At 41.7% G+C, this 27,908-nt stretch overlaps 2 protein-coding genes across 3 annotated transcripts in view; one reads left to right on the top strand and one right to left on the bottom strand.

Moving 5' to 3' along the window:
- Nucleotides 1–305: 305 nt before the first annotated feature.
- UCMA (upper zone of growth plate and cartilage matrix associated) lies at nt 306–10,319 on the top strand. The gene is given in 5 exon segments (XM_064285193.1): nt 306–322; nt 1,564–1,618; nt 1,961–1,969; nt 6,287–6,341; nt 10,222–10,319. Coding segments are annotated over 5 exon segments (234 nt in total).
- A 10,618-nt stretch (nt 10,320–20,937) lies between these two features.
- MCM10 (minichromosome maintenance 10 replication initiation factor) overlaps nt 20,938–27,908 on the bottom strand; it is a 47,401-nt gene continuing 40,430 nt past the window's right edge. Inside the window, exons 19-20 of one of the 2 annotated variants that reach the window (XM_010590724.3) lie at nt 23,866–23,908; nt 20,938–23,779 (exon numbers count right to left, since the gene is read on the bottom strand). In XM_010590724.3, the coding sequence (XP_010589026.1) occupies nt 23,696–23,779; nt 23,866–23,908 (127 nt within the window). In that variant the 3' untranslated portion in view covers nt 20,938–23,695. The remainder of the gene's footprint in view (nt 23,780–23,865; nt 23,909–27,908) is intronic. The other variant, XM_003410732.4, reaches the window with a different exon arrangement.

Genomic DNA, 27,908 nt, shown 5'->3' with positions numbered 1-27,908 from the left:
TGAATATGCTCTGATGGCTTCAGAAAGCTCTGCTTTCATTAGTGCTCCCATTTCTAGAAGTACATTTCCTCCTTCCATGAGATATGCCTTCATGTGTTGTTCTACAAAACCATGGTTAGCTGTGGGCTTTTCAGCTCTTGTGCCCCGCCCCTCCCATCCTCTCCCCAGTGGAAGACTGATTGACCCTCTTCCTCCACATCTTTAAAGGGCTCAGGACTCCAGGCCTAGGGCTCTGTGCTTGTTTAGAGTGAGCACCAGCTGGAGGAAAACGTGTCAGGGTGAGGGGTTCTCCAGTTACCATCAGAATGGCCCAGGTGTCCAGGTGAGTGTCACTCTGATGTGGCCATTGCACCATATGGTCCCTCCTTACCCAGTATTTCTCCTACATTCTCCCCCAACACACACACATGTTTCAGCTTTGAGGGACTCTCTTTGAAGCACGTGCTTGGTCTGTTCAATCCTGACTCTCAGGCTGGACATTCTCAACTGCAACTCCTTGAGCGTGGACCTTGGAGAGGCTACATCCAAACTGTCCTGGCCAGGAAGCCCAATGACAAGTTCTTCTCTTCAGAGGTTTGCAAGATGCCAAAAACCTCTCCAGTGCTCCAGCCAGGAGCAGCCAATGGAAGCTGCAGCCAGGACCCCTCCTATTTCCCTCCAGCAGCATCCCAGCCTTCTGCCTCTCTCTTTCCCTGCCTTGCTCTATCTCTCCTGACCACAGAATGAGCAACCAGGCAGCATCTGGGTCTACAGAATGTCTTATCTGTCCTTTGGCTCCCGAACAGATCCTCTTCCTCTCCAGTCTCTCAGAGACTGCGCTTCTGTCTCCTGAGTATGCAGAGGGTCAAGGACAGGCTGGTGTTAAGTGAGTGCTTGCTCAGGTGGCCCAGACAGAAAAGGGTATAATTATAGCTAAGACAGCAGTGCCGCGATGTGCGTGTGTGCGCGTGTGTGTGTAAAATACAATATAGGGAAAACAACTTGCCTTGTGGTTTTGTGGAGAAACTGGCTCTGTGGCTCATAGGTGAGGGATACACGAGGACCTGGCTCAGGATGAGGGCTCCGCTCAGGATATGGGCTGGCCCTCACTCCTTGCTCTCACCCCCAGGTGCATGGAGGAATGTCTTTCCTCCAAAGCTTGAGATGCCGAAAAACAACAGGTGCCATCTGCTGTGCTGGTCTTGAGTTTTTGTTTAGGATTAGTGGAGCTCAGCCTGGGCTTGGGAAGAGCGGAAAAGTTACTAAGTCCGTGGAGATATAAGGGAAGACCTGAGCAGAATATCAGCGGGATAGCAGCTTGCTTAAAACGGCCTGTTCGTGGGCCCACCCCTGGTAAGGCGCGTCCCCTGGGGGTGAGCTGGGACACAGAGCAGCCCTGTTATCAGAGCCGCTTAAGTGAGGCAGGCAGGTCCTCAAGAGGTGGGCATTTCATTAAGACTTCCGTCCTTCATTTCCCCATGAATCGTAGCTGTTTGTGTTTCACACATTTCCTGGACTTTCCTTGGTTCTTTAAAAAGGAATGATAGTAGAAATAAAGTTATTTTGTTTTTGGAGAAAAAACAGTGCGTCTGTGGGCACCCGGCCGGCAGCTGCCGAAGAGGACCGGGGAGGTGTGCTGGTAAAAAAAAAAAAAAAAATTTTTTTTTTTTTTTTTTTTTATCTCAAGTTTCAGGTGCCAAACAGATTTTCACGTAGGAATCAGATGCCTCTAATTTCCTTAAGAAACGCGCGGTAAGCGATCTCCCAGATCGCCAGGTGAGGTCAAGGGTAAGGATACTGGACTCTGCCCACCGTTTGCTTGTACCCTTGGTTTCTTCCTGCTCCCACAGTCGGCCGGGCTGGAGGACCCGTAGGGGACTGAGGGGTAGGTCCAGGCCCTGGGGTATCAAAAAGTTCCTGCAGCTCTGAGTGAGAAATGACACCGTATTTCTTTGATTTTGTCACATCTTTCATTTAATAGGTTATTAAGGTAAGAAACAGAAAGGAACAATGACACACCAAATACTGGTTTTGGGGGAAGTGGATCTCCAGGCCTTTCTTCCAAGGTGCCTCTGGATGGGCTGGAACCTCCAACCTTTCAGTTAGCGCCCAAGCGCGTTAAACATTTACACCACCCAGGGATTCCACATTGAATGTATTTAACAGTTATAAGATGCATTCCAATTTCAGACAGTACAAGTGTAAAGGGGAAAATATGTATATATTTTAGTCTGGAGGGAACAAACTATTTTTGTGCATACTTTTTGGGTATTAACCATAGAGTGCCCTTTCCTGCAAGAGAAATATCATTGCATATGGAGGGATGTAATGAAGGGAAGAGTACCCAGGACTGGCAGCTGGAAAATGTGGGTTTTGGTGACAGCTTACAGCTGAGTGGCCTTGGATCAGCCACTTCCTTTCCTGGGCCCCATAAACCAAAAAACCTATTGCCACTGAGTCAATTCTGACTCACAGCGACCCTGTAGGACGGAGTAGAACTGTCCAATAGGGTTTCCAAGGAGCGACTGGTAGATTCAAACTGCTGACCTTTTGGTTAGCAACCAAACTCTTAACCACTGCGCCACCATGGCTCCCTGGGCCCCATAGGGAATACTTATTTATAAGCAGTGTTTTGTAAAGTTTTAATTTCAAATACATGTGGGCAAAGCTTCCACGTTTGGGAGTTGGTGTCACATACCCTGCGGTAGACTGAGTCCCCACACCTGGTGGGTCACTCACTGTTTTGACCTGCCCCAACCCTGGAAGGCATTTGAGTTTTTGACCCCTGAACTGGATTCTTCCAAGGACTCTGAGCCCTGACTGTCCCTGAGGCTGTGGCTTGATTCATTGCTTGGGAACCCACATCAATAAACTCTTTGCCTCCCTCATCACAGCAGCAGGTAACGTGCACGTGGCAGATGCTCAGTAAAAATAACAGGACTGATTTCAAATGATGGTGAAGGACAGAGATGAAAGTGCTTGGAGATAAAATTCCTTTTTTTAAAAAAATTGGATAATTATAACCACACTAGGAAAATCTCCAGGCCTCATACAACTTTGCATTTAAAAGTTGGCAAACTTTTAGATTTAAAAGCACTGAAAAAACAGCGATGGAGGTTGAGTAGTTCTTGATTGAAATCAGGGAAGCAGCCTTCTGGCCGACTTCCAGTGGAGAAGCAGGCATGAATTTAGGAGGGTCAAAGATTTCCCATCCTCAGAACAATGCGGTGCAAGATGAAGCCTGAGGTTGCTTGGCTCATATGGAAGCTCAGTGTGTGAGACAAAGCCCAGCAGTCATGGGAGACCCCGGCAGCCTGGTGAAACCTGGGGTTGTCTGTGAGTTCATTCTGCTGTCACCTAGTCAACCTCTGTGAATGGGCAGGAGAACTGTGGCCAGTTAGCTCTCAGGCTGGGAAAGGGGCAAGAGACACTTGGATAAACTTGAGTCTGGAACCAGGAAGCAGGCATCTGACATCTCTAAGCTTCTGGAAGAAAAGGTTCAAAGTTACTTTAGAATGAAAGAAGGAACCAATCTGATGAGATGCATGTTCTTGAGAAGGGACATATTCTATGCATAGGGTGTCTACTGTAAAAATGCCATTTTGTCCTGAGAATTAAATTTTTCTTATTCATTGCCAAATCGAAGATTCAATTTGTGGCGCCTCCAAAAAGGCAACTTGAGAGGACTGTTTCCTTTCTGGATTACCTAAACCCAAAAAACCCAGTGCCGTCGAGTCCGACTCATAGCAACCTTATAGGACAGAGTAGAATTGCCCCATAGAGTTTCCAAGGAGCACCTGGTGGATTTGAACTGTCGACCCTTTGGTTAGCAGCCGTAGCACTTAACCGCTATACCACCAGGGTTTCTCTGGATTACCTAGGGGATAGAAAATACTTTATCAGGAATCAGCGGTGGCCCATGAAGCACCTGCTTCCTATACCCCAAGTCCCCTTCCCCTCACTGCAGCTGTCTGGTGCCAAGAACACCAGCAGTGCTCACAGCTGGGCGTGAGGAGAACATTGCCAAGCAAGACATGTTCTGGGCCAGTAGTGGAGTGTGGGAGCTTATGGCTCCAATCCTAGCTCTGCCCCTGACAAGCTGTGTGACCTTGGTTAGGTCATGGCACCTCTCAACGCCTGAATTTCTCTGTGGATGTGGGTGTGAAGGGTGGAGAATGGGGATGGATTGGAGTCCCAGTCACTTCTGCCACTCTAAAAGTTTCCTGCATCTGGGTAGGTAAAAGCAGAAATCTGTGAAGAAACACGGACTCATCTAGGAAATCTGCACAATGACCATTTCACAGATAACTTGATTTTTAATCTGATGCATAGTATTTACATAATTTACTTGTTAACGTAAGCTCCTTGCTTGTAAGGATTTGAGACGGTTTACAGTATTACAGTTTTGCAGAGAAATACTTTTTGTTATTTCTCCCAACACCCCTGTAATGTGGGGTTGGGGGAGAGGGGACTACTGGTTGCTGTGTTTCTCTGTTTTCCTCAACAAACCTCACTTCCTCCTGCACATGGCAGTTGGTGGAGGCAACAATAGTGCCTCGGCCTCCTCCCCTTTGATGTGAGGGGATTGTGAGGAATTCTTAGAGGCCAGTTATTCCTGCACCTGCTGCCCTAAACCAACATGGCCTACCTGCCTTCATGGATTTTTCCATTTGCAGCACATGTTAAAAGAAATACCTTGAAAGTAGAGAGCTTTAAGTAATTTCCTCCATAAAACCACAGCCCTCATACTGAAGAGGTCAAGTGAAGATTTGGGGGCAAAAATTATGAATCCTGGAAACACATTTATTTTATATCTAAACACCGAAAATTTAAAGAGATTTCTCAGGCTAAATTAGAACATGTTTGAGAAAGCTACACCCACTGGTGAAGCATAATATGTTAGTTCAGGGTGTTCCCTCTGAGGGGCAAGGTAGTGTTGGTGAACCTTGAAGTCCAACAGCCAAGGAATGATTACCACCATATTTACTTGTTCTCAGGAACTGTTTTCAGTTACCACTGGGGGTATTTCTTCCAAGCATAGAAGTGTGCCTCCGATTTTATAATATGGAACTCAGATTTCTCATAAATAATGTTTATAACCAGCTTACCTGGAATGTGTTGCCTCTACAACACCTTCCTTTGGCATTCTTCACCAACAAGATGTTGACCAGATCCCCTCGTGCCCTGTGTTTGTTATCTGTTGTGTAACAAATTACACAAAACTTAGCCACTTAAACAAATTACCCTAAAATTTATCACCTTACAATAACAAATGTTTATTGTCTCACAGTGTCTGTGGTCAGGAAGCTGGGGGCCTCAGGCTTAGGGTCTCTCACAGGGTGACAGTCAAGGTGTTGGTAAGGTCTACACAGGTCCTTGCTGACTATTGGTGGAGGATGTAAATTCCTTGCCACGTGGGTCTTTCCACAGAAGAAAGACAGACCAGCTTTAGATGAAACCACAGTCTTTTTTGTAACCTAATCTTGGAAGTGACATCCCATCATTTTTGCTGTATCTCTGTCATAGGTCCATCCCATGATCAAGGAGAAGGGACTATACAAGGCATGAATATGAGAAGGCAGGAACCATGGGGACCCTTTGAAGCTTGTCTACTACACGCTTCATTGTGTCCTGTGTAGATTTCTATCAGAGCAGCCATAGTGCTTGGTGCCACTTGTTTTTATATCTTTCTCCTTTAATGGGACCTTATACCTCTCAAGTTTAAAGACAGACTATTCCTTACTTGCCTTTTTATTCCAGATGCAGGGAAGTTCATTAATAGGTACTCAAAAATATTGAATAGACTTGAAGATATTAATTAATTAATTAATGTAAAGTTAACTTTAAATCAGATTATTTCCTCTTGGAATTCATTTCTGGTCATCAGATTTCTAGCTTTCAATTGGTCTTGTATACTTCGATATACCACTGACTTTATGTGGTGGATATCCTCTAAATCCCTTCACCTTTTGGGGCTTCAGTCTTCCCATTCATAAAATGAGGTGGTTTGACTGAATGATCTTGTAGTCCCTTCAAGTTGTTTTTCTGTTTGGTTTTGTTTTTTTGCAAACAACACCACTATTAATTTCCAAAACATTTGCACCATCCCAAACCAAGGTTTTTAAGTGTAATTCAGGAGTAAACCATTTCAGTGAACCCCCTACCCTTATTACCTCACAACCTTGCTCCCAATCACATTAAACTTAGACAAAATGAGTGGTATCTCCTAAATGCCTGTATTTCTTACTTCTTTCCCTTTCATAGCACGGAACAAGCAGAAGCAGTGGTCTGACAAAATGCTGCACAGTACTATGAGGAATTGAAGGACACCTTTCAGTAATTTGTGGAGGACAAAAGAAATGGTAAGAGCTCAGTCATCATCTTCAGGAAAGTGGGACTTTGTGGAAAAATCACATGATTTGCCTCCACTTCTCAAATTTTAACTGGGTTGGGGGAGGTAAGGAAAGATGTGGTCTCAATTCAGATCCGTGGGATCCTGGAAAAGGAGAAGAAATATGAGGAATCACAAATGACCATGTAGAACTTGAGAAGGTATGGAAGAGGAGAGTTTAACCACTGGCTTGGGGCTGTGAGGATAGGCATTTGTTGCCGATGAAATGATTATAAAACTCTTCTCCCTCACTCCCCCTACTTGGGGAGACCTGTGTTTACTGTCTTATCCCCTAAACTTACCTCTAATAGCATTGGGTTGGGAGGATTTTGAACTCACTTTCAAGTGCTTTGGATGCACATTCATGTAATGCAGAAATGACTTCATCCCGGAAAGCCAAGGGCTTCATTTACCTCTTCACTATAATCAGCATTTTATCTGACTGGAAAGTAAACTCAAAACTGGTCATTGCTGCCCTGCCTTGCATCCTCCCCACTACCAACACTGACAGCTGCAACCACTGCACAGCATCCAGCGCAGCTCCAACTCCAGCTCCAGCTCACCCACAGCATCAGCCAACCTTTCCCCACGCCTTACACAGCTGCTGTTAGTGTCCTCCTTGCTAAGCCTTGGCCTTTTGTCTCTTCTCAACAGAAAAAGGGCAGAAAAAGCCACAGGAGCCCAATGTCTCTCCCCAGGCAATTGGCACATCTCATACCCACTGTCAAGTGGCTGGCAGACAGGGCTCCTGATTCCCATCAGGATGTGCTGGTTGCACCAAGGCTTCAGGGAGGCAGCTGGGTGAGGGTGTATGTTGGTGGGGGAGTGGTCTAGAGGGAGGCTGTGTCCTTGAATCCCTACAAGGTGGTATTTGACTTTGTTAAGTGATTTTTTTGTTGTTAAGTGATTTCAAATGTCACCCACAGCAAGAAGTCATAGTGAATTTAATGGGGGTCAGATGAGCAGGCACTTATGTGTGTGTGGTTTTTTGTTTGGGGGGGCTTTTTAAATTCTTTTTTTTGTCTTTCCCAAAAGTTTGAGATTGAAATGCACCTGGGCAAGATCACCCGGCAGTCCCTGGGTATACACAAGCTTGGCCATAAGGCCGGTTTAGGCTACTTTTGTTAGAGAAAATCAGATATATCAGTTCTGAAGTTGTGAGTCTCTTGGCTTGCTTGCTGTGATGGATTTGGGAGGTAACACTCTCTGAGGGCATCTTTCTTAGTTATTTAGTGCTGCTGTAACAGAAATACCACAAGTGGATGGCTTTAACAAACAGAAGTTTATTCTCTCACAGTTTAGGAGGCTAGAAGTCTGAATTCAGGGCACCAGCTCCCAGGGAAGTTTTTCTCTCTCTGTTGGTTCTGGGGAGAGGTCCTTATCATCTATCTTCCCCTGGTCTCGGACCTTCTCATTGCAGGGACCTCAGGTCCAAAGGACACACTCTGCTGCCTTGCTTCTTTCTTGGTAGTATTGAGGTCCCTCTCCTCTCTGCCTGGTTCTCTCTTCTATATCTCAAGAGATTGACTCAAGATACAACTTAATCCGGTAGATTGAGTCCTGCCTCATTAGCATAACTGTCTCTAATCCTGCCTCATTAACATCATAGGGGTTAGGATTTACAACACATAGGATAATCACATTAAATCACAAGATGGTGGACAACCACGCAATACTGGGAATCAGCCTAGCCAAGTTGATACACATTGTTGGGGGACACAATTCAATCCATACCAGCATTTCTTAGTGAAAAGGATAGGATCATCAGGCGCCGAGGGCTGCGGGGTGCACCTGCTGCTCTGCGGTGTGGCACCTGGCCAGCCCTGCAGGCAGGTGTTGGGCTCAGCTCCTTGCAAATCAAACATTCCTGGGCACATACTTGGGAAAACTTGGGCTGTTGTAATTCACAGGCAAATTCTTCTTTTGGAGACTTGTTTACCTTGTTAGACACTTTAGTGAGAGGCATTGGAAACTGAGCACAAGGCCTCTAAATTTGTCAATGTAATTTGTACTCATATTACTACTAATTGCATTTTATTTTGTGCATTCTTAAATGTTTCAGGCCCAGATCTCTAGCGTCTGGCTAAAAAACTTCCACTGTTTTCCCTTTCATGATGAGTTAGGATGAGGGTATGGGACACTAAAGGGATGACACATCTTAGCAAATTCATAGGATCCCTAGACTCGGGGCTTCATCTTAACAAATTCAGAGGATCCCTAAACTCAGGGCTTCTTGCCTCTCCCAAAGTGGGGAGGGGGTGGAGAAGCCACTGCGGTGCAGGTCACTGGCCTTTGGGGACTGTAGTAACAGCAGCTGTTGTCACTGCTATGCCAGGCACTTCTGTGCTAGGCATTGTTATGCCAAATAATAATAATAAAAAAAGCCCGAAAACCAAACCTGTTGCCTTCAAGTCAATTCCGACTCATAGTGACTCTGTAGGAGAGAATAGGATGGCCCCATAGAATTTCCGAGGAGCAGCTGGTGGATTTGAATGGCCAACATTTTGGTTAACAGCCTGAGCTCTTAATCACTGTGCCACCAGGGCTCCACTGCTATGACAACCAGTGAAAATGTAATCTTTACAGCCAACCTCAGAGAGAGGTCTTACAATATCTGTTTTTACAGTTTGAGAAATCGAGGCTTAGAAAATGGCGTAGCTCATAAGATTAGCCCAAGGACTCAAACTAAGGTTATGTTTGCCAGCAAAGCTTGTGTTCTTGTAAATCAAGGATGATCAATGCATAGAAGTCTTGATGGTCTACATTGATCCAGGAATTGGCCCATGAGGGATGGATGGAGTACAGAAGGTAAACCGTGTATGGTATAACGAACCCCTATATATAACTATCACCCAGAATCAACAATTATCAAGATTTAACCACACTGGCTCCATCTATCCCCCTTTCCAGTTAGTTTTAAAAACATGATTTTATTGTTGTTGATAGATGCCGTCGAGTCAGTTCTGACTCATAGTGACCCTATCTATGTACAGCAGAATTGAAACACTGCCCAGTCCTGAGCCATCCTCACGATTGTTGTTATGCTTGAGCCCACTGTTGCAGCCACTGTGTCAATCCATCTCATTGAGTGTCTTCCTTTTTTTTGCTGACCCTCTACTTTACCCAGCATGATGTCCTTTTCCAGGGACTGGTCCCTCGTTTAGCAAATACAGAACACTAAAGAGGAAAGGAGCCCTTGGGTGGTACAAATGGTTGGTGCAAAGTCAGTTTTGGCTACTAATCTAAAGGTTGGAGGTTTAAGCCCACCCAGTGCCTCAGAATAAAGGCCTGGTGAGCTACTTCCAAAACATCAGCCATTGAAAGCCCTATGGGGCACAGTTCTACTTTGTGACACACAGGGTTGCCGTGAGTTGGAATTGATTAGACAGCAACTGTTTTTATAGAGTAAAAAAGTATTCAAATTCCCACAGTAAAAGTGAACAATTGTATACTCCTTTCCATGATTTTTTTTTCAACGCATAGCCTGTAGTCTACTTCTGTTCCTCAGTTGTTACATCTTCTAGCCTGGGACTGTGCAAGGCTCTTCTCCCATTTGCTGGTTCTGAGGGAAAGAGCACTGAACTGGAATGCCAGGTTCTGGTTTCAGTTCTGTTGGCAAACAGCTCTGTGACCTTGGTCGGCCTTTACTGCCTTATCTGTAAAATGTGGCCTTTGAACTCAATGTTTTCTCAGGTCTGGCATTCGAGGGTCTGAGGTCACAGATGCACATGAGACGTTTGGTTCCTGTCACCCAGAGACATGCAGTTTGGGCTGACGGCTGCTCAGCACCTGTGGCTCTCCTCAGATCAGAGCCCCCATCCTAATACGACGCCTTTACCTTTCCTCCCCAGAACAGGAAGAGAGAAGGCGGGAGGCCATTAAGCAGTGGCGCCAGTGGTATTATGATGGCCTGTACCCACCATATCTCTTTAACCGTCACCACACCTGACCTTGTCTTGAAGCAAACCTAGAAGACAGAGCTTGAAAATACACATACCCATCCCTCCAGGTGTTCAAGCAATCCCTGCCCACACAAACAGGCTCCTTAAAGGATCTCAACTTGGGGTCTGCTGTGGGAAACAGCCCTGGTAAATACATGTACCTCTTGTTCTGACGGATTAAAATGCTCTGGCTTTTGCTTCTTTGAGGATGACTCTCTGAGGTGAGCCATGCCTATGGGACCTGCTAGCACCAAATCTACAATGATTTCCCTCTGCTTAGCCATTGTTCCCAAAGACTCCTGTCTGATAGAACAATTAGAAGAATCACAGTAAAGAGAGTAGATTACATGTTTGCTTATTGCTGACAAATAAAATCGCTGAATCCACGATGCGTACTATCTTCTCAAACCTCAAACTGAGTGGTGTCAACTTGTCTCTCCTGAGTGACAATGATGCTCTGGCTGACTTGCGCTGTTTGAAAGCTTGGGGTGAGTATTGCTCTCTTCTCCTCAGCATGGCTCAGTACCTAGTCACACCGATGAAAGACAAATGCTGATACAATTTTTTTTGGTAAAACCATTCTCCAGGCAGCTTTGCTGAGCCCAGGTGCTGCCTCACATCTCTGTCAAGAGTCTCAAGATTCACCTGTGTTTTCTTAATCTCATCCTTCAGAAGCCAGGGTCACGGACGGCAAGGCCAGTTGTTAACCATACTGTAAAGCAGGTAAAATTCAGTTTGGGTATCATCTTACCTTTCTTCACAGTGCCCCTCTCAACCCCTCTGCCTTCACGTGCCAGGCTCAGCATCTGCCCTACTTCCAGCCTTGGTCTCAGCTGACCTCTAGGAACTCCACACTGAGAAGGCAGGAAAATCAAGAACAAAATAAGCAGGCATCTGCGCTGGGGTCATAGTACTGTAGACCACAGAGGACTCTCGATGGAGAATAAGCATCCACTCTCAGCCACTCTGTTGCTCCTAGCCCTGCGCACTTGGCTTCCCTATGGCTTGGGTCTCTAGTCAGCTAGCCCAGCCTGCTTTTGAGGCTGGGCCTCCAGGGCACTCTAGGCCAACTTTTCATGGGGGTTACTTTGAGGAAAATCTGCCTCAATTCTAATAAAATACTTCACTAGAGGCAGGAGTGATTGATAGTTTTGGGACACTCTACAATGTATGTGTTTGCTTGTTTTATAATAGTCTCCCCTATTTTTTATTCTGGTGAAAATACACACAACAAAACATACATCCATTCAACAATTTCTACAAGTACAGCACAACGACATTGGTTAAATTCTTCAAATTCTGTCACCATTCTCGCCATCTCTACCCGTGTCTTTTCACTGCCGTTGACTTAGACTCACTACCCCCTAAACTTCTCATCAATGCTTTAGAGTTACTGTTGTCCATTTGGTTTCATATAATTCTTTAAAAAAGCGCAATGCTCTTTACTAATTGAGCTAAACTGTTGTTTAGTTTAGAGATGACATCAGGGGATAGTTTTGATTCAAGGTTTAAAGATTATGTAGGGCAATAGATTTGTGGGGGTTTCCGCAGTCTCAGCGGGCCCAGTAAGTCTGGTTTGAATGTATGTGTTTTTAAGTAATTTTAAAAAGGTTGATAAAGTATTTAAAACATTTTAGTGACTAAGCACTTGTGCATATTCGAAATCACCTCATATATAGTCAGCACTGTGTTTCCTCACAGAACTCCAAGTAGGAGCTGAAGTGGCCTTCAGAAGATAGGGTGGGCACTGGGCAAACTGTACCATTAAAACACTGTTCCCTAGGCAGGTAGAATAGAGGCACATTCTCTTCTCAGTGCCAGGAGTTCTGGGATTCATAATTTGGAGATTCAGGTTTGGGGTACAAGTCAAATCCCATCACAACAAAAGCTAAGCAGTGTCCATTTTTTCATTGGCATGATACTGTGTTAAACGTTGCCATTAATGACAGCGGCAGTAGGAGGGACTTAGGAATATTTTTATTAGGCAATGTTGGGGATCACTGAGTCATTTGCTCTAAAGTTAAGTTACCAGTGAATATCTTAGTTGTCTGTTGTTCTTGTTGTTAGGTGCTGTTGAGTTGGTTCTGGCTCATAGCAACTTTATATGCAACAGAATGAAACACTACCTAGTCCTGCTTCATACTTACGATCATTGTTAAGCTTGAGCCCATTGTTGTAGCTACCATGTCAGTTCATCTCCTTGAGGGTCTTCCTCTTATTCGCTGACTCTCTACCAAGCATGATGCCCTTCTCCAGGGACTGGTCCCTCCTGATAACATGTTCAGAGTATGTGAGACAAAGTTTCACCACTCTTGCTTTGAAGGAATATTCTGGCTGTACTTCTTCGAAGACAGACTTGTTCGTTCTTCTGGCAGTCCATGTTATATTTAATACTCTTCACCAACACCACAATTCAAAGATGCCAATTCTTCTTTGGACTTCTTTATTCATTGTCCAGCTTTCTCATGAATATAAGGTGATTGAAAACACCATGGCTTGGGTCAGGAGCACCTTAGTCCTCAAAGTGACATCTTTGCTTTTCAATACTTTAAAGAGGTCTTTTGCAGCAGATTGGCCCAATACAATGTGATGTTTGATTTCTTGACTGCTGCTTCCGTGGCATTGATTGGGGATCCAAGTAAAATGAAATCTTTGACAACTTCAATCTTTTCTCCGTTTATCATGATGTTGCTTAATGGTTCAGTTGTGAGAATTTTTGTTTTCTTTGTGTTAAGGTGTAACGCATACTGAAGGCTGTAGTCTTTGACCTTCATTAGTAAGTGCTTCAAGTCTTCATCATTTTCAGTAAGCAAGGTTGTATCATCTGCGTATCGGAGGTTGTTAATGAGTCTTCCTCCGATCCTGATGCCCCGTTCTTCTTCATATAGTCCAGCTTCTTGGATAATTTGCTCAGCATACAGATTGAATAAGTATGATGAAAGAGTACAACCCAGACACACACTTTTCCTGATTTTACACCACACTGTTCCCTCTTGTTCTGTTAGAATGACTGCTTCTTGGTCTATGTCTGGGTTCCACATGAGCACAATTTAGTGTTCTGGAATTCCCATTCTTTGTAATATTATCCATAGTTTGTTATGATCCACATAGTTGAATGCCTTTGCATAGTCAATAAAACACAGGTAAACATCTTTCTGCTATTCTCTGCTTTCAGCCAAGATCCGTCTAACATCATCAATAATATCCCTTGTTCCATGTCCTCTTCTGAATCTGGCTTGAATTTTTGGCAGTTCCTTGTCGATGTACTGCTGCAACCACTTTTGAATGATCTTCGGCAAAAGTTTATTTGCGTGTGATGTTAATTATATTGTTCGATAATTTCTGCATTCTGTCGCATCACCTTTCTTTGGAAAGGGCACAAGTATCAATCTCTTCCAGTCAGTTGGCCACTTAGTGGTCTTCCAAATTTCTTGGCATAGATGAGTAAGAGCTTCTATCACTGCATCTGTTTGTTGAAACATCTCAATTGGTATTGTCAATTCCTGGAGACTTGTTTTTCAACAGTGCCTTCAGTGCACCTTGGACTTCTTCCTTCAAGCATATGATCGGTTCTCGATCATATGCTACCTCCTGAAATGGTTGAAGTTCAACCAGTTCTCTTTGTACAGTGACTCTGTGTATTCCTTCCATCTTCTTTTGATGCTCCCTGTGTAGTTTAATATTTTCCCCATAAAATCCTTCAATATTGCAACTCCAGGCTTGAATTTTTTCTTCAGTTCTTTCAGCTTGAGAAATGCCGAGTGTATTCTTCCCTTTTGGTTTTCTAACTCTAGGTCTTGGCACATTTCATTATAATACTTTGTCTTCTCAAGCTGCCCTTTGAAATCTTCTCTTCAGCTCTTTTACTTCGTTTCTTCCTTTCGCTTTAGCTAGAACAAGTTTTAGAGTCTCTTCTGACATCCATTTTAGTCTTTTCTTTCTTTGCTCTGGGTGTCTAAATTGGTTCAATTAGAATGCTTCCTTAAGGAACTGAGGAGAATAATGAGAAGTTTCCCCAGGCCTAGAAAACATTCACAAAACATTCAACCTAAAACTGCATTTCACCACGTAAAACATTCTTTGCATTCCTATAAATCCTTGTTGTTAGGTACCACTGAGTTGATTCTGACTCATAGTGACCCCATGTGGCAGAGTAGAACTGTCCCATAGAGTTTCCTAGACTGTAATCTTTACCGAAGCAGATAACCAGGTCTTTCTCCCATGGATCCAATGGGCAGGTTTGAACCACCAACCTTTTGGTTAGCAGCCCAGTACTTAATCATTGTGCCACAAGGGCTTCTTATTCATTCTTACCCCATCTTTTTATATATATAAAATACCAAGATACTCCCACTGTAAAATCATCATCTTATATACAATATGTGCTCATTGTAGCAAATTCAAGTAATATAGAAATCTATTACACAAAAGGAGAGTGTCCTCTTCGCCCCTTCAATTCTACCCTGAGGTGATTTCACCAGCCACCCCACCGCCTCAGGCCAGTTTAAAGAAAAAGGCTGCTCAGGAAGCCATGGTTTGCCAGAGGCCTATCATGTAACTTTAAATTAGAATGTGATGATAACAGATGCTGCAACATTTCATTACTATTTTTACTTATTACCAGATGAGACTGAAATTATTTGAGAGGAATGAGTGTGCTGAAGTTGTGAAGCATAAATCTCAACAGCAAGGAATGGAATTATGCTGGTTGCCTTTCATCCCTCCAATCTCTAATCTAGACTAGAAAAATCAGTGAGTTTGAGCATAGCAAAGGACAGAGATGTTTTCTTTCTGAATAACTGGTTAGAAGACTCATGCACAGATCCCATCTGCTTCCTACGCCCTCCCTCAGAGTGGCAGAATAGGAAGCCTTAGTAAGATGGCAAAATGTACCAATTGATTCAAGGGTTTAATAGCTTGATCCCTAGGACTGTTCTCTTAGGGTGGGGCTCCTCCTAGTAGGTAATCCCAAACACAGATTAGAAATCCTTGCTGACAGCTATATAAGAACAAGAACACATGTCTGTCCTTAACTCCATACCAAGTTAAGTGAGGGACTGATGAGAGCCCACCAGTTGGAGTTGGTAGTTGGGCAGTGTGCAACCTTAGCCGACGGCAGGCTCCGATCTTGAGTCAGGACTGCAGGTTGTTGGCTAGTGATACAAGCCAGCTTGCACTCTACTCACATGAAACTGCCCTCCTGGCTGGCCAGGGGCTGGATGCCAAGCCAGGCCTGAGAACCAGATTCAGTCCCTGACTCTTTAGGTTAGAAACTCCTGCGTTCAAGATTTTTTTTAACATGTGCAGTTGTACAGCAGAGGAAAGGCAAGGCATTGTTTTCTCACCTCAGCCAAGGAACCAGAGGAGCCACAACCTGTCTTATACCAGAAACAGTATCATCTCCAAATGCCTTCTGGCAAGAGAGCCATTTTGCTCTCACACCTGATAGCGTTCAGGTGGATGGCAGCAGATGGATTCTGACTCATGGTCATACCTTGTATCCACCTGTCTCACAAGACTTGCTGTTTGTCCGCAGGATGGGATGTTGGGGCCATACAGATGTCAAAAACCAAGAATGGCTTGGATGAGGGGTCAGTTTAAAAAAAGCAAAGCAAAACAAAAAACAAAACACCGTGTCCTTGCCTTTTCAATGGCCAGGCTTGGCATGTTGGCTCTAGATAACCCCGGCAGAAATGGGCTTAATGAGGATTCTATTACATCATTTTCTACCCCTGTTCTTAACAAGGGATCTATTATACCTTGAGGTTTTCAAATTCCACCTAGAATTCCTTCACTAAAAACCAATAAAAGTCATTTTCTTGGCCGGGAAAAGAATGCCAAAGGTGTCTGGGCAGACACATTAAATAGAAAATGGGTAACAGAGCAATTTGTATTTTTAAAGAAGGCTTACGTTCTTAAGACTTACGTTGTCATAAGTGTGGCCTTTGGGACATTCTTTTACTTAATTCTTCTCTGCTCTTTCATTATCATCCCCTAGCCCGTGAGTCCTTAAGGGGTTCCAGGTAAGTGGTTGAAAGCAAATTTGCCAAAGGATGAATTAGTGGAAAGTTATTATTTTGGATTCACCGGTTTTGCATATACTGGCATCTTTTTTTTTTTTAATTGTCCTTTAAATGAAAGTTCACAATTCAAGTCAGTTTCTCATACAAAAACCCATACACACATTGTTACATGTTCCTAGTTGCTCTCCCTACACTGTGACAGCACACTCCTTCTCTCCACCCTGTATTTCCCGTGTCCATTCAAACTGCTCTTGTCCCCCTCTGCCTTCTCATCTCACCTCCAGGCAGGAGCTGCCCACATAGTCTCATGTGTCTATGTGAGCTAAGAAGCACACTCCTCACTGGTATCATTTTGTGCCTTATTGGGCTGAGAGTCCGGGGGCCATGACCTTTGGGGTCTTTCCAGTCTCAGACCATTAAGTATGGTCTTTTTACTAGAATTTGAGGTCTGCATCCCACTTTTCTTCTGCACCATCAGGGATTCTCTGTTGTGTTCCCTGTCAGGGCAGTCATTGGTGGTAGCCGGGCACCACCTAGTTCTTCCAGTCTCAGACTGATGGGAGTTTCTGGTTTATGTGGCCCTTTCTTGCTCTTGGGGTCATATTTTCCTTGTGTCTTTGGTATTCTTCATTTTCTTTTGCTCCAGGTGGGTGGAAACCAATAGATGCATCTTAGATGGCCACTTGCTAGCTTTTAAGACCCCAGATGAATACTGTCATTTTATTTTCTTAAAAGAAATCTTGTGTATGTTCCTGGGGAGAATTTGCAACTTATTATCACGTGTCTTCATTTATTTAGATTCTTTGGGAGGAGACGGTCACTTTTGTGAGGCCCAGAATGATTTTTAAAACTTAAAAACTTTGTTATATACTTTGTCAGTTTCATTTGGTTGGGTTATTTCATCTCTAATTCATTTTTAGTCAATAATGTTCTAATTCTTTGGCAAGGTTATCATAATTTAAAAGTTCTATCTCTAGCTCTTAAGAGATTCATCCAAAAGCAAATTGGTTAAATATGAATGTTCTAGTTCACAGTTGGTAACTTTGGTATGTTCTATGATTTTATAAGGTAATAACACACTTAAAAAATCAGGGTTTTTATTTTTTAAGAAATTCATAAAGTGATCCTGAAATTTATATTGAAATGCAAAGGACCTAGAATTGCCAAAAACAAAAACACAGTTGGAGGACTGACATTACCTGATTATAAACCTCCTATAGCTACAGTAATTAAGACAGTGTGGTACTAACATAAGATTGCATATAGTTTAAGGTAACATAATCAAGTCCAGAAATAGATTTAAAAAAAAAAGTAAATTGTTGACAAAGGAGCCAAAGCAACTGAATGAGGAAATTATAGTATTTTCATCAAGTGGTGCTGTAACAACTGGTTACCCACAAGGAACACAATGAACCTCAAGTCTTAACCTAGCAGCATATACCAGCATTAACTTGAAATGGATCATAACCTAAAAGTGAAAGCTAAAACTATATAACAATTCTAGAAGGAAATATTAGAGAAAAATTGTCATGACCTTAAAGGAGGCAAAGATTTCTTACCTAGGTTACAAAAAGCATGAACTGTAAAGAGAAGAAATTGATAAAATGGACTTGATCAAGATGAAAAAACTTGTGCTCTCTGAAAGATACTTAAAATGAAAAGGCAAGCCACAGGGGGAAAAAAAGAAATTAACTCTACATATATCTGCAAAACACTTGTATCCAGAATATGGAAAGAACTCTTACAACTCAACCCAATAACAAAAGAGCAAACAAATAATAAAATGGGTGAAGACACTTTGCCAAAGAAGATAAATTATTAAATAAAATTATGTTTTGCTTTATGAAAATTTCTCTTGCCCATCACACTAAAGGTTATCTTATTAAATGTTAGAAATCTATGTGCTGTATAATCACATATACAGTCATGCATCACTTAGCCAGGACACATTCTGTGAAATAGGACGTTATGTGGTTCGGACATTGTGTAAACATGCCTAAATCACAAGCAATAAATAGCATTCACCGATTTTCCACCTTCGTGATGTTTAATAACTTTTTATTTGACTTCCAAATCGATGCTTCTCCTTTGCCTCTTGCTGCTGCTATCACTTGCATTGATACCTGAGTATATGTAGCTTTAATCATAACAGCCCCAAACTGGAAACAATCCAGCCCAAATGTCCATCAAGATGTGAATCAAGCAAATGGTGGATAACCATGCAGTGGAATACTCAGCAATAAAAAGGAATGAACTACTGATACATGCAACATGAATTTCAAAATATGCTGAGTGAAAGGCAGACACAAGAGTATATCCTGTATGATTCCCTTTATATGAAACTGTAGGAAAAACAAATCTATGCTATAGTGATAGGAAGCACACCGGTGATGGCCTGGGGCTGAGGTGGGGACGGATAGTGAAATGGTACTAGGCAACCTTTGGGGGTGGTGGAAGTGTCCTTTATCTTGCTTATGGTGGTAGTTATATGGGTGTGTATACATTTGACAAAATTTATCGAACTGTACACTTACAATGTGTGTCTTTTACTGTAGGAAATTTGTACTTTAATAAAGTTGATTTTAAAAATACCACTAGAGAAGTCTTTATTCAAGCAACATGTTACCACAGACTTGGTTCCAATTCTGATTTCAACCCATATATTCAAATTACTTAACCAATTTCCTTAACTGCAGAATAGGGACATTCCTGATCTGGTCCTGTTTTGGGAAACACTATTACAGTGTATATTTTATATAGAATTATAAGAAGCCTGGTAGTACAGTGGTTAAGCGCTTGGCTGCTAACCAAAAGGTCAACAGTTTGAACCCATCAGCCGCTCCACGGGAGCAAGATGGGGCAGTGGTAGTCAGCATCAGTAAAGATTACAGCCTTGGAAACCCTATAGGGAGGTCTATTCTGTCCTGTAGGGTTGCTATGAGTCAAAATCGATTTGATGGCAAAGGCTATATATAATTCTAGCTCTGTCTGTCCTGTCTTGGGTGAAATGGCTTCCAGCTTTTACCCCCTTCGTTACTGTTGTGTGGCTTTTCTCCACTTTGGCAAACTCTCCAAGGGTGATCTCCAAAATGCAGTTGACAGTGGAGATATGGTCTGACCTACGTAGGACAGCATGGGGCTCTTTCCCACTTTGTTCTGTACCGTCCAGCAGCTCAGCTATTCTGTGGCTCCTCTTAATCTTCAAAAATTTCTACAGTTTTTTCAAAAACTGTATCAACTGAAGCCAACCGATTTCTTGTTTCTTTTGTGCTTCCATATTATTTTCTTTAGATATCTTGCTGATTCTTTCCTTGAAATTGGCAAATACAGTTGGAATTTCATTGTTTGAGCCATTCATCCTTCCTGAGAACTGTACTGTTTCCAAATCTTTACCCATGCAATCAAGATGCCTATCTTCCTTGTAGAGTAAAAGCTCTGATGAGTAGTTATCTGTGACATACTTAGGCAAACAGGTTTACTCTCCAGATTTTTTAAAAATAAATGTCATCAGACACATCTAACCTACTATAAACATCAAGTTTTACTCATTTTTTTTAAAATAATTTTTATTGTGCTTTAAGTGAAAGTTTACAAATCAAGTCAGCCTGTCACATATAAGGTTATATACACCTTACTCCCATTTACTCTCCCCCTAAGTCAGCCGGCTCCCTCCTTCCAGTCTGTCCTTTCATGACAATTTTGCCAGTTTCTAACCCTCTTTACCCTCCCATCTCCCCTCCAGACAGGAGATGTGAACACAGTCTCAAGTGTCCACCTGATACAAGTAGCTCACTCTTCAACAGCATCTCTCTCCTGCCCATTGTCCAGTCCCTTCCATGTCTGATGAGTTGTCTTCGGGAATGGTTCCTGTGCTGGGCCAAGAGAAGGTTTGGGGACCACGACCGCCGGGATTCTTCTAGTCTCAGTCAGACCATTAAATCTGGTCTTTTTATGAGAATTTGGGGTCTGCATCCCACTGTTCTCCTGCTCCCTCAGGGGTTCTCTGTTGTGCCCCCTGTCAGGACAGTCATCGGTTGTGGCCGGGAACCATCTAGTTCTTCTGGTCTCAGAATGATGTAAGTCTCTAGTTCATGTGGCCCTTTCTGTCTCTTGGGCTCATAATTATCTTGTGACCTTGGTGTTTTTCATTCTCCTTTGATCCAGGTGGGTTGAGACCAATTGATGCATCTTAGATGGCCACTTGTTAGCATTTAAGACCCCAGACAGCACACTTCAAAGTGGGATGCAGAATGTTTTCATAATAGAATTTATTTTGCCAAATGACTTAGAAGTCCCCTTAAGCCATAGTCCCCAAACCCCCGCCCTTGCTCAGCTGACCTTCAAAGCCTTCAGTTTATCCCGGAAACTTCTTTGCTTTTGGTCCAGTCCAGTTGAGCTAACCTTCCCTGTATTGAGTATTGTCCTTCCCTTCACCTAAAGTAGTTCTTATCTACTAACTAATCAGTAAATAACCATCTGCCACCCACCCTCCCTCCCCCTCTCTTAACCACAAAAGAATGTGTTCTTCTCAGTTTATACTATTTCTCAAGATCTTATAATAGTGGTCTTATACAATATTTGTCCTTTTGCATCTGACTAATTTCCCTCAGCATAATGCTTTCCAGGTTCCTCCATGTTATGAAATGTTTCACAGATTCGTCACTGTTTCAAGTTTTACTTCTATCATCAGCTTCTACACAGAAAACCAATTCATGCAGTCTCTTCCCATTAGCTCTGCTGTGCCTCAACCTGAAGCTTTTAATGGTTTAAGTTTCCTTTGGGGAAGATTACACGCCAGTCATTCAGAAGTTCTTTATTTGCTATTCTGAATCGTTATTATCTAAAATTCTTCAGTTTTCCTTTCCTTTTGTTTGTTAAGGAAAATCTATTTTATTTTAAAAACGCAAAGATGATGATTTTCTTTAAAACATCATTTATTTCTCTAAACAGAAAAAAGCATGCAAAAAAAAAAAAATCCATTATAAGTATTATAACGTTCAGATCAACCAGATTTCCCGTGACAGCCAGTTTTTGTTAGCTTACTTAGATCACTATGTACGCACCCTGCTCAGGCTTGGGAAACACTATATATATGTATTACAACGTACATTTTATATATTATTTTAAGAAGCCTGATGGTTAAGTGCTTGGCTGCTAACCAAAAGGTCAACAGTTTGAACCCATCAGCCACTCCACGGGAGCAAGATGGGGCAGTGGTAGTCAGCATCAGTAAAGATTACAGCCTTGGAAACCCTACAGGGAGGTCTATTCTGTCCTATAGGGTTGCTATGAGTCAAAATCGATTTGATGGCAAAGGCTATATATAATTCCAGTTCTATCCGTCCTGTCTTGGGTGAAATGGCTTCCAGCTTTTACCCCCTTTATTACTGTTGTGTGGCTTTTCTCCACGTAGTGATCCAAGTAAGCTAAAAAAAATTTGCCATCAGGCCTGTGATTATACAATAAACTCCAGTTATCAAAGACAGGTTATGGGAAAAGTAAACACAGATATTGAATTTATGTGAAAGCAATTAATACACCTTGATAAAGGAGATAGGAATAAGATACTGATCTCACTGGTGAATCATATTTTCGTTGCAAACAAGTAAGACTCCCCCAACTACCCTTACCCTGCCCCCCTGATTTATCCCTGAATGAGTATCTCATAGTGTAAGAAAGTACATACAGAAAGCATTTCAAATAAAATACCACTCCCCACCCCCGCAACCTAGGATCTGGTATAACAGAGAAGTAACTTGAACACATTTTTAAATCATTTAAAAATATTAGATTTTAAAAAGGAAGGCATCCGGATTCAGCTCACCATCAACTTTTATAAGAATATTACACTTCTCATATACAATATACAAGTGATAACAATTCCCAGATAAAAACATATTTCTCATACAGGAAGGGGATCATTCAATTAAAGGGCCTCCTGGTGTTCCAGTTTGGTTGTGACTTACTTCAAATACATAACTCTGTTTTAAATTTCAGGCAAATACATCTACCCGAAATGAACCATTAAAAATAGTCAAGTGGTTTATGGTTTTCATTCAGAATTAAACACCTTAGTCAGTAAAAAAAAAAAAAAAAAAAAGTGAATTACTCCTTTAAGTATAGTTATTATGGTATAACCTTAGGGGAAACACAAGGGTCAGGCACAGCACCTTCTACCCGTATGGGCAGAGTTTTATGAAATCTAAGACACATGAATTTTATTTTTGACTCTTTAAAACCTCCTATACATACTTTGTTCCTAATGTAATGCCATATTGGGGAAAACCTAATCTAACTAGAATTCAAATCTCAATACAATATTCCTACCAATTTACCCAATCTTTAGGTGGTGCTAGCATTCACTTAGGTCAAATGACATTTGGAAAACCAAGTTGTCCAGGCAAGGGAATCTCCTTAGAAGATTTTTTTTGGTAGTAATTTACATGTTGTTTGACCTATAATTATTGATGTGTGCAATAAGGTATCTAAAAATTCCTAACTCCATGGGATTCTGTCCTTATGGGATGTTTGTTTTGCAGTCATGCTTCACAGTTTCTCAAATTCTGCATTCATTTAGGTTTGAGGTTTCCAAGTCTCTTTAAACCATACTTAAATAAAACCATACTTTAAAATTAGATTACAGAGTTCCATAATATTATAAGGGCACAGGGAGCCCATACATACACATACATAAAATAACTGAAATGCAAAGTGGGTTCAATGACTTGATCAATTTCAAAGAACAAAACAGATATAACAGTAGAACAAAAGAAGGTATCTGCCTTTTAATATCAGTACATCAAGACCATAATTAACTAGATGTGAAAAAAGTTACTTTTTGTAGAATCTAAGTTCTAAGAGATCCATTTCAAGATGACTTAGTCCAACCTTCCTTTACTTACAAATAAGGAAACAGAAGCTCAGAACTTGGGCAACTTGCCTGGGGTGAGAGTTAAGATATATTAATTTTTTTTTTTTTTTGCCTCTGGGTGTCCACATAGAACCTTATCCTGATAAAGAAGTCATACTGCACAATTTGTAATTCAGAGATACAGAAATATGGCTCTTGATTTACCTTCAGTTGTGTGGCATTGTGTGAGTGCAGTAATGTAGCCATCAACAGGGAGAAACAGGAAAGACAACGATACCTTGATTTGCTATTCCAATGTCAAAGTCAAATTTGGTATTGTCAAACCAACACGATGGAGGACGGTAAGCAGGCAAAGTTTATGGGCTTAATACGCATTTGTTTTGAATGCATCAATGAGTACGTGGGCAACACAGAGCCAATACCTTGCTTTTTGCTTTTCTGGAACCACCAGACGTAAGGCAAGAGGTGGGAAAATGACTGAAGTTTACGGTTATTTAAGGCTATTTAGAAATTTGGCATGTTCTTCTCCTCTTGGTAACAGGGTTTCTCCTCCTATCTTTGGGCCTTTCTTTTCCTAGAAAAACAAAAATATTTTAATCAGAAATGATTCAATATTATTTGCATGGGTTTCTAAAATTAGTCAGTTTGCAAATGACATACCTTTAGCATTCCGTCCCGTTCCCATTTGAAGAGGCCACAATTACTGCAACAGAAAATGTAGATTTACTCAGCAGGTGACGTACAGGGCCACACATAAAGACAGCACTGCTTAATTCAGGGGAAGAGTATCCAATTTCAAAGAGAATCTGATCAAAGGGACACTCATATTATAGGTCAAATCTCAGGCTATATGGTAATGATACTAAAAATAAATACTCCAATGAGTTGAGATATGGTCTTCAACTCCTTAACAAGCTATAGATACTTCGGAGTTGGAATTCCATATAATATTATAACAAGGCTGTTAACACCGTGTCCCTGGTGGTTGTGTTTGGCAGCTAAGCAGAAACTGGGATATTCGAGTCCACTCAGAGGAGCCTCAGAAGGCCTGGAGAGTTATTTCTAAAAAATCAGTCACTGAAAACCTTATGGAGCACAATTCTAGTCTGACACACATGGGGTCACCGTGAGTCAGAGTCACCTCCGCGTGAACTGGGTTTAACCAACTGGATGTGATGAGTGCAAGCCTGGTTTATGACGGACGGCTGCTGGGGTGAGATTCAGATTTAGGAAGTGAACCCTCTGAGGGAGACTAGCCTGTGGCTTGCCCCTTTCTCCTTTTCTGGAGCTAAAAGGATGCAACAAGAAAGGATGAATCTTCTTTCTAGTCTGGATAATTCTTCTTTTTTCTTCACAACCCAAAAACCTTTACTCTTTTACTACTCAAAGAGTCTAGATACCCTTGCCCTCATTTTTAACACGGTGGGGCAGTCCAACCTAAGAAGGAATGTGGACACAACAGTGAAAGCCCATTTTCTACTAGGTTTACTCTGGGGAAGGAAGATAAAAAGAGAAAAGAAATATAAGTTACAGAAATATGTTTTCCAGCACCCTTGGGTTTCAGAGGTGACCTGGGAGCAGGGGAGTGCCTGGCCTGCCTCATCTTTTTTTCCCTGAGAGTCAGCATGCCATGGTCTCAGCTCTGAGCCTCTCCGCCTTCCCACTGTAGAGGCTGGTTGTTATCCATCTACAAGAGACTTGAACTTCCTGTAACCAGCCCTGAAAGGCTGAGGTACCCTCTATCCATCAGAAGGTTGCTAGGACCTAGATATGTTTCCATCTCTGCCATTCTTCAACTTCCACTCAAGGAAGAAGACCATTCTGTCATTTCTCTACCTAGCTTTTAGCAATTCTCTGACACTTCATTTCTTCCACTTGGCAAAACCCAAGCCCTGTATCCAATTAATGGCCTGCTTCTTCTACACCTACCTCTTGGCTGCTGAGTACAACCCATGCAGACTGGAAACTATAAATTTATAAAGTGCAATGCAGCCCATCAATCCATCCATTATTTCATGAATCAGTACTCTCCTGGGCCCTGCTCCCCACAGCAACTCCTTCAAACTTTCTCCATTCTCCTCAAACTACTCACCTTATAACTCTCTGTCAGCAGATAACCTCATCTCCTTCCTTACAATGAAAACAAGCCATTCGAGAGGAACCCCCTCAACTTACTGCCAAGAAACCTTTAAGCGTACCTGCACAGTACACATCCTTTTCTTTCCTTCCCTCCTTTTAAAGTATGGAAGAGACGTCCCTTTGAAAACCTGACGAACACTTTTCTGTACTTATCACACTTAGTGTTTGGTATGTAACGCAGCTAACCCTTGTTCTTGAAACACTCTCTTCTCTTGGCTTCCACAACACTGTACTCGCTCTTAGTTTCCTTCTACCTTTTCCAGCCATACCCTCCTTAGTCTGCTTCATAGGTTCCACTTGCTTTTTTTATCCCTTAAATGGGGGTGGGTTGTTGTGTGTTAAATCAAATAGCTTCAGAACACTTCTAGATTAATATTCTCCGTCCTGATCATTTCACTGGGCAAAGGAATAAATCACTTCTGCCTCAGCTCTACAGCAGTGATTCTCTGCTTGTAGAAACTCACCTGGTATCTGGGAAACTTTCCCCACCTTACACAGGCTTCTTAGAGATTTACTCATGCTGTTTCTTCTATCTAGACTGCTCACTCCCCTCTTGGCCTCCTTAATTTCCTTCACCATTTACTTATCAGCTCAAAAGTGACTTACTCAGTGACTTCCTCGATCATCTCCCTCTGTGAGACCAAAATCTCCCCAGAAACGCTCATATACCAATAGCACCATATGCCTTTCCTTCAAGCATGTAGACTGATTTTAATTTACACAATTGAATGACTAGTAAATCAATGTCTGTTTTCTTCACTTGGACTTTTTGGGGGTAGGGACCATGTTTGATTTGTTCTTCACAATTTCTGAAGCACAGCATGATGCCCACCATAACCATTTTACTGAATGATTAAATAAGTCTATGAATGGACTCGTGAGGGAATCAAGGGTTGGTGCCCAGGTAGACCACCGCTTCTAATGGGAGAGGTTATTCAGATTCAGGTGGGCTTCGGTGGCATAAACACTGAGGAACTCTACTTGAGAGAAACAAACAGACTATACATTATTGTCCTCTTCATTTTTTGAAGCTTATCTTGAGGCCTATTTGTGAGGAAAGAAATGTCTATTCCAATCGGCCTGTAGATCAATGGCTTGATAATTCTTTACAGAGCCCAGTTCTATTTAAGAACAGAAAAAGATTCCATAGCCCACCTACTCTCTTTGTTCTAAAGTTGGCTTTAAGAACCAAAACGATTTTAAAAAAGGAGAGGGGCACTATATTTTTAGACTGGTTCTATACTAAGAACTTTGCAGCCCACTGATGGATCAACGATGGTATTATGAACAAATCACTGTTCTAGTTAGGTCAGCAAACTATGGCCTGTGGGTCAAATCCAGCCTGTCACTTATTTTTGTAAATAAAGTTTTACTGGAACACAGCTATGCCCATGTTTATTTATAGCTGCTTTTGTGTTACAACAGCAAAGCTGAATGGTTGTGATACAGATCATATGACCCACAAAGTCCAAACTATTTACTCTCTAGCCTTTTATAGAAAAAGTCTGTAGATCTCTCCTTTTGATCAAGAATTAACAAGAAAAATTCCTGACAAAACAGTTGTTCTTACAAAAATAACAGGACTACCTGGAGGCTTAAGAAGCATCTTGCTCCTTGATTTCTGAGTTGTACTTATTGCTTATCCTAAACGAACAGACTTTTTTCTGATACTCTTATGTTTTATATAAGCACTTGCTATTACAACATTTTTAGTAATCTATTTTGGAAAGAAAATTAGGTATCGATCTTCAAATACTTATAAAAATTTATAATCTAGATTATAAAAAAGTCATAAACCAGCTTCTGATTCCTGACAAATTATGGACTACCGTGGGTTCCTGGCTCCCGTCCCCCAAATCAGCCCTGGAAAAACTTTAAGTGCGAGTAATATGGACTCCAGGAATTAAACAAGCAAAGAAAAAAGCTGGTGACAATCTCCTGGTGAGAAAATCCTGAGAAGACTAAAGTCCATCTTGAAATTGCCTACAATTTGAAAGGATCAATATCATACAAATTATGTCCTTTAGGAATAATGCAATAAAATTATAAATTAATAACAAAAAAGATGGCTAGAAACAATTCCATATATCTAGAAACTAAACATTATTACTCCTTAGGTTAAGAAGTAAATCATAAAAAACATTAAGAAATACTTATATTTAAAATACTACATGGCAAACTATGTGGGTAAGTACTAAAGCAGAAGGCTTAGAGGTAAATATTTGGCTTTAAATATATTTATGAGGAAACAAGAAAGGTTAAAAATAATAAGTTGAGTTTAAGCATTCAACTGAAGTTGTCAAAAAGGCACAAAGCAAACTCAAAGAAACAAGGGCAGAAGTTATAAACATAAGTGCAGAACTCAATAAAACAGAAAGAACTCACTAAGATAGAAGATGGCTTTCTGAAGACATAAACAGAATAAAGAGACCTCTGGCAAGGTAGATCTTGAAAAAAAGGAAAAGAAAAACAACAAAAATAGCAAATAATTACTGTCTTAGGCTGGGTTCTCTAGAGAAGCAAAATCAGTAAGCATGTATACATAGGGAGAGAGAGAATAGGGA

Source organism: Loxodonta africana, chromosome 4, assembly GCF_030014295.1.
Source record: "Loxodonta africana isolate mLoxAfr1 chromosome 4, mLoxAfr1.hap2, whole genome shotgun sequence".
NCBI lineage: Eukaryota > Metazoa > Chordata > Mammalia > Proboscidea > Elephantidae > Loxodonta > Loxodonta africana.
This window is presented reverse-complemented; position numbering and strand designations above follow the sequence as displayed.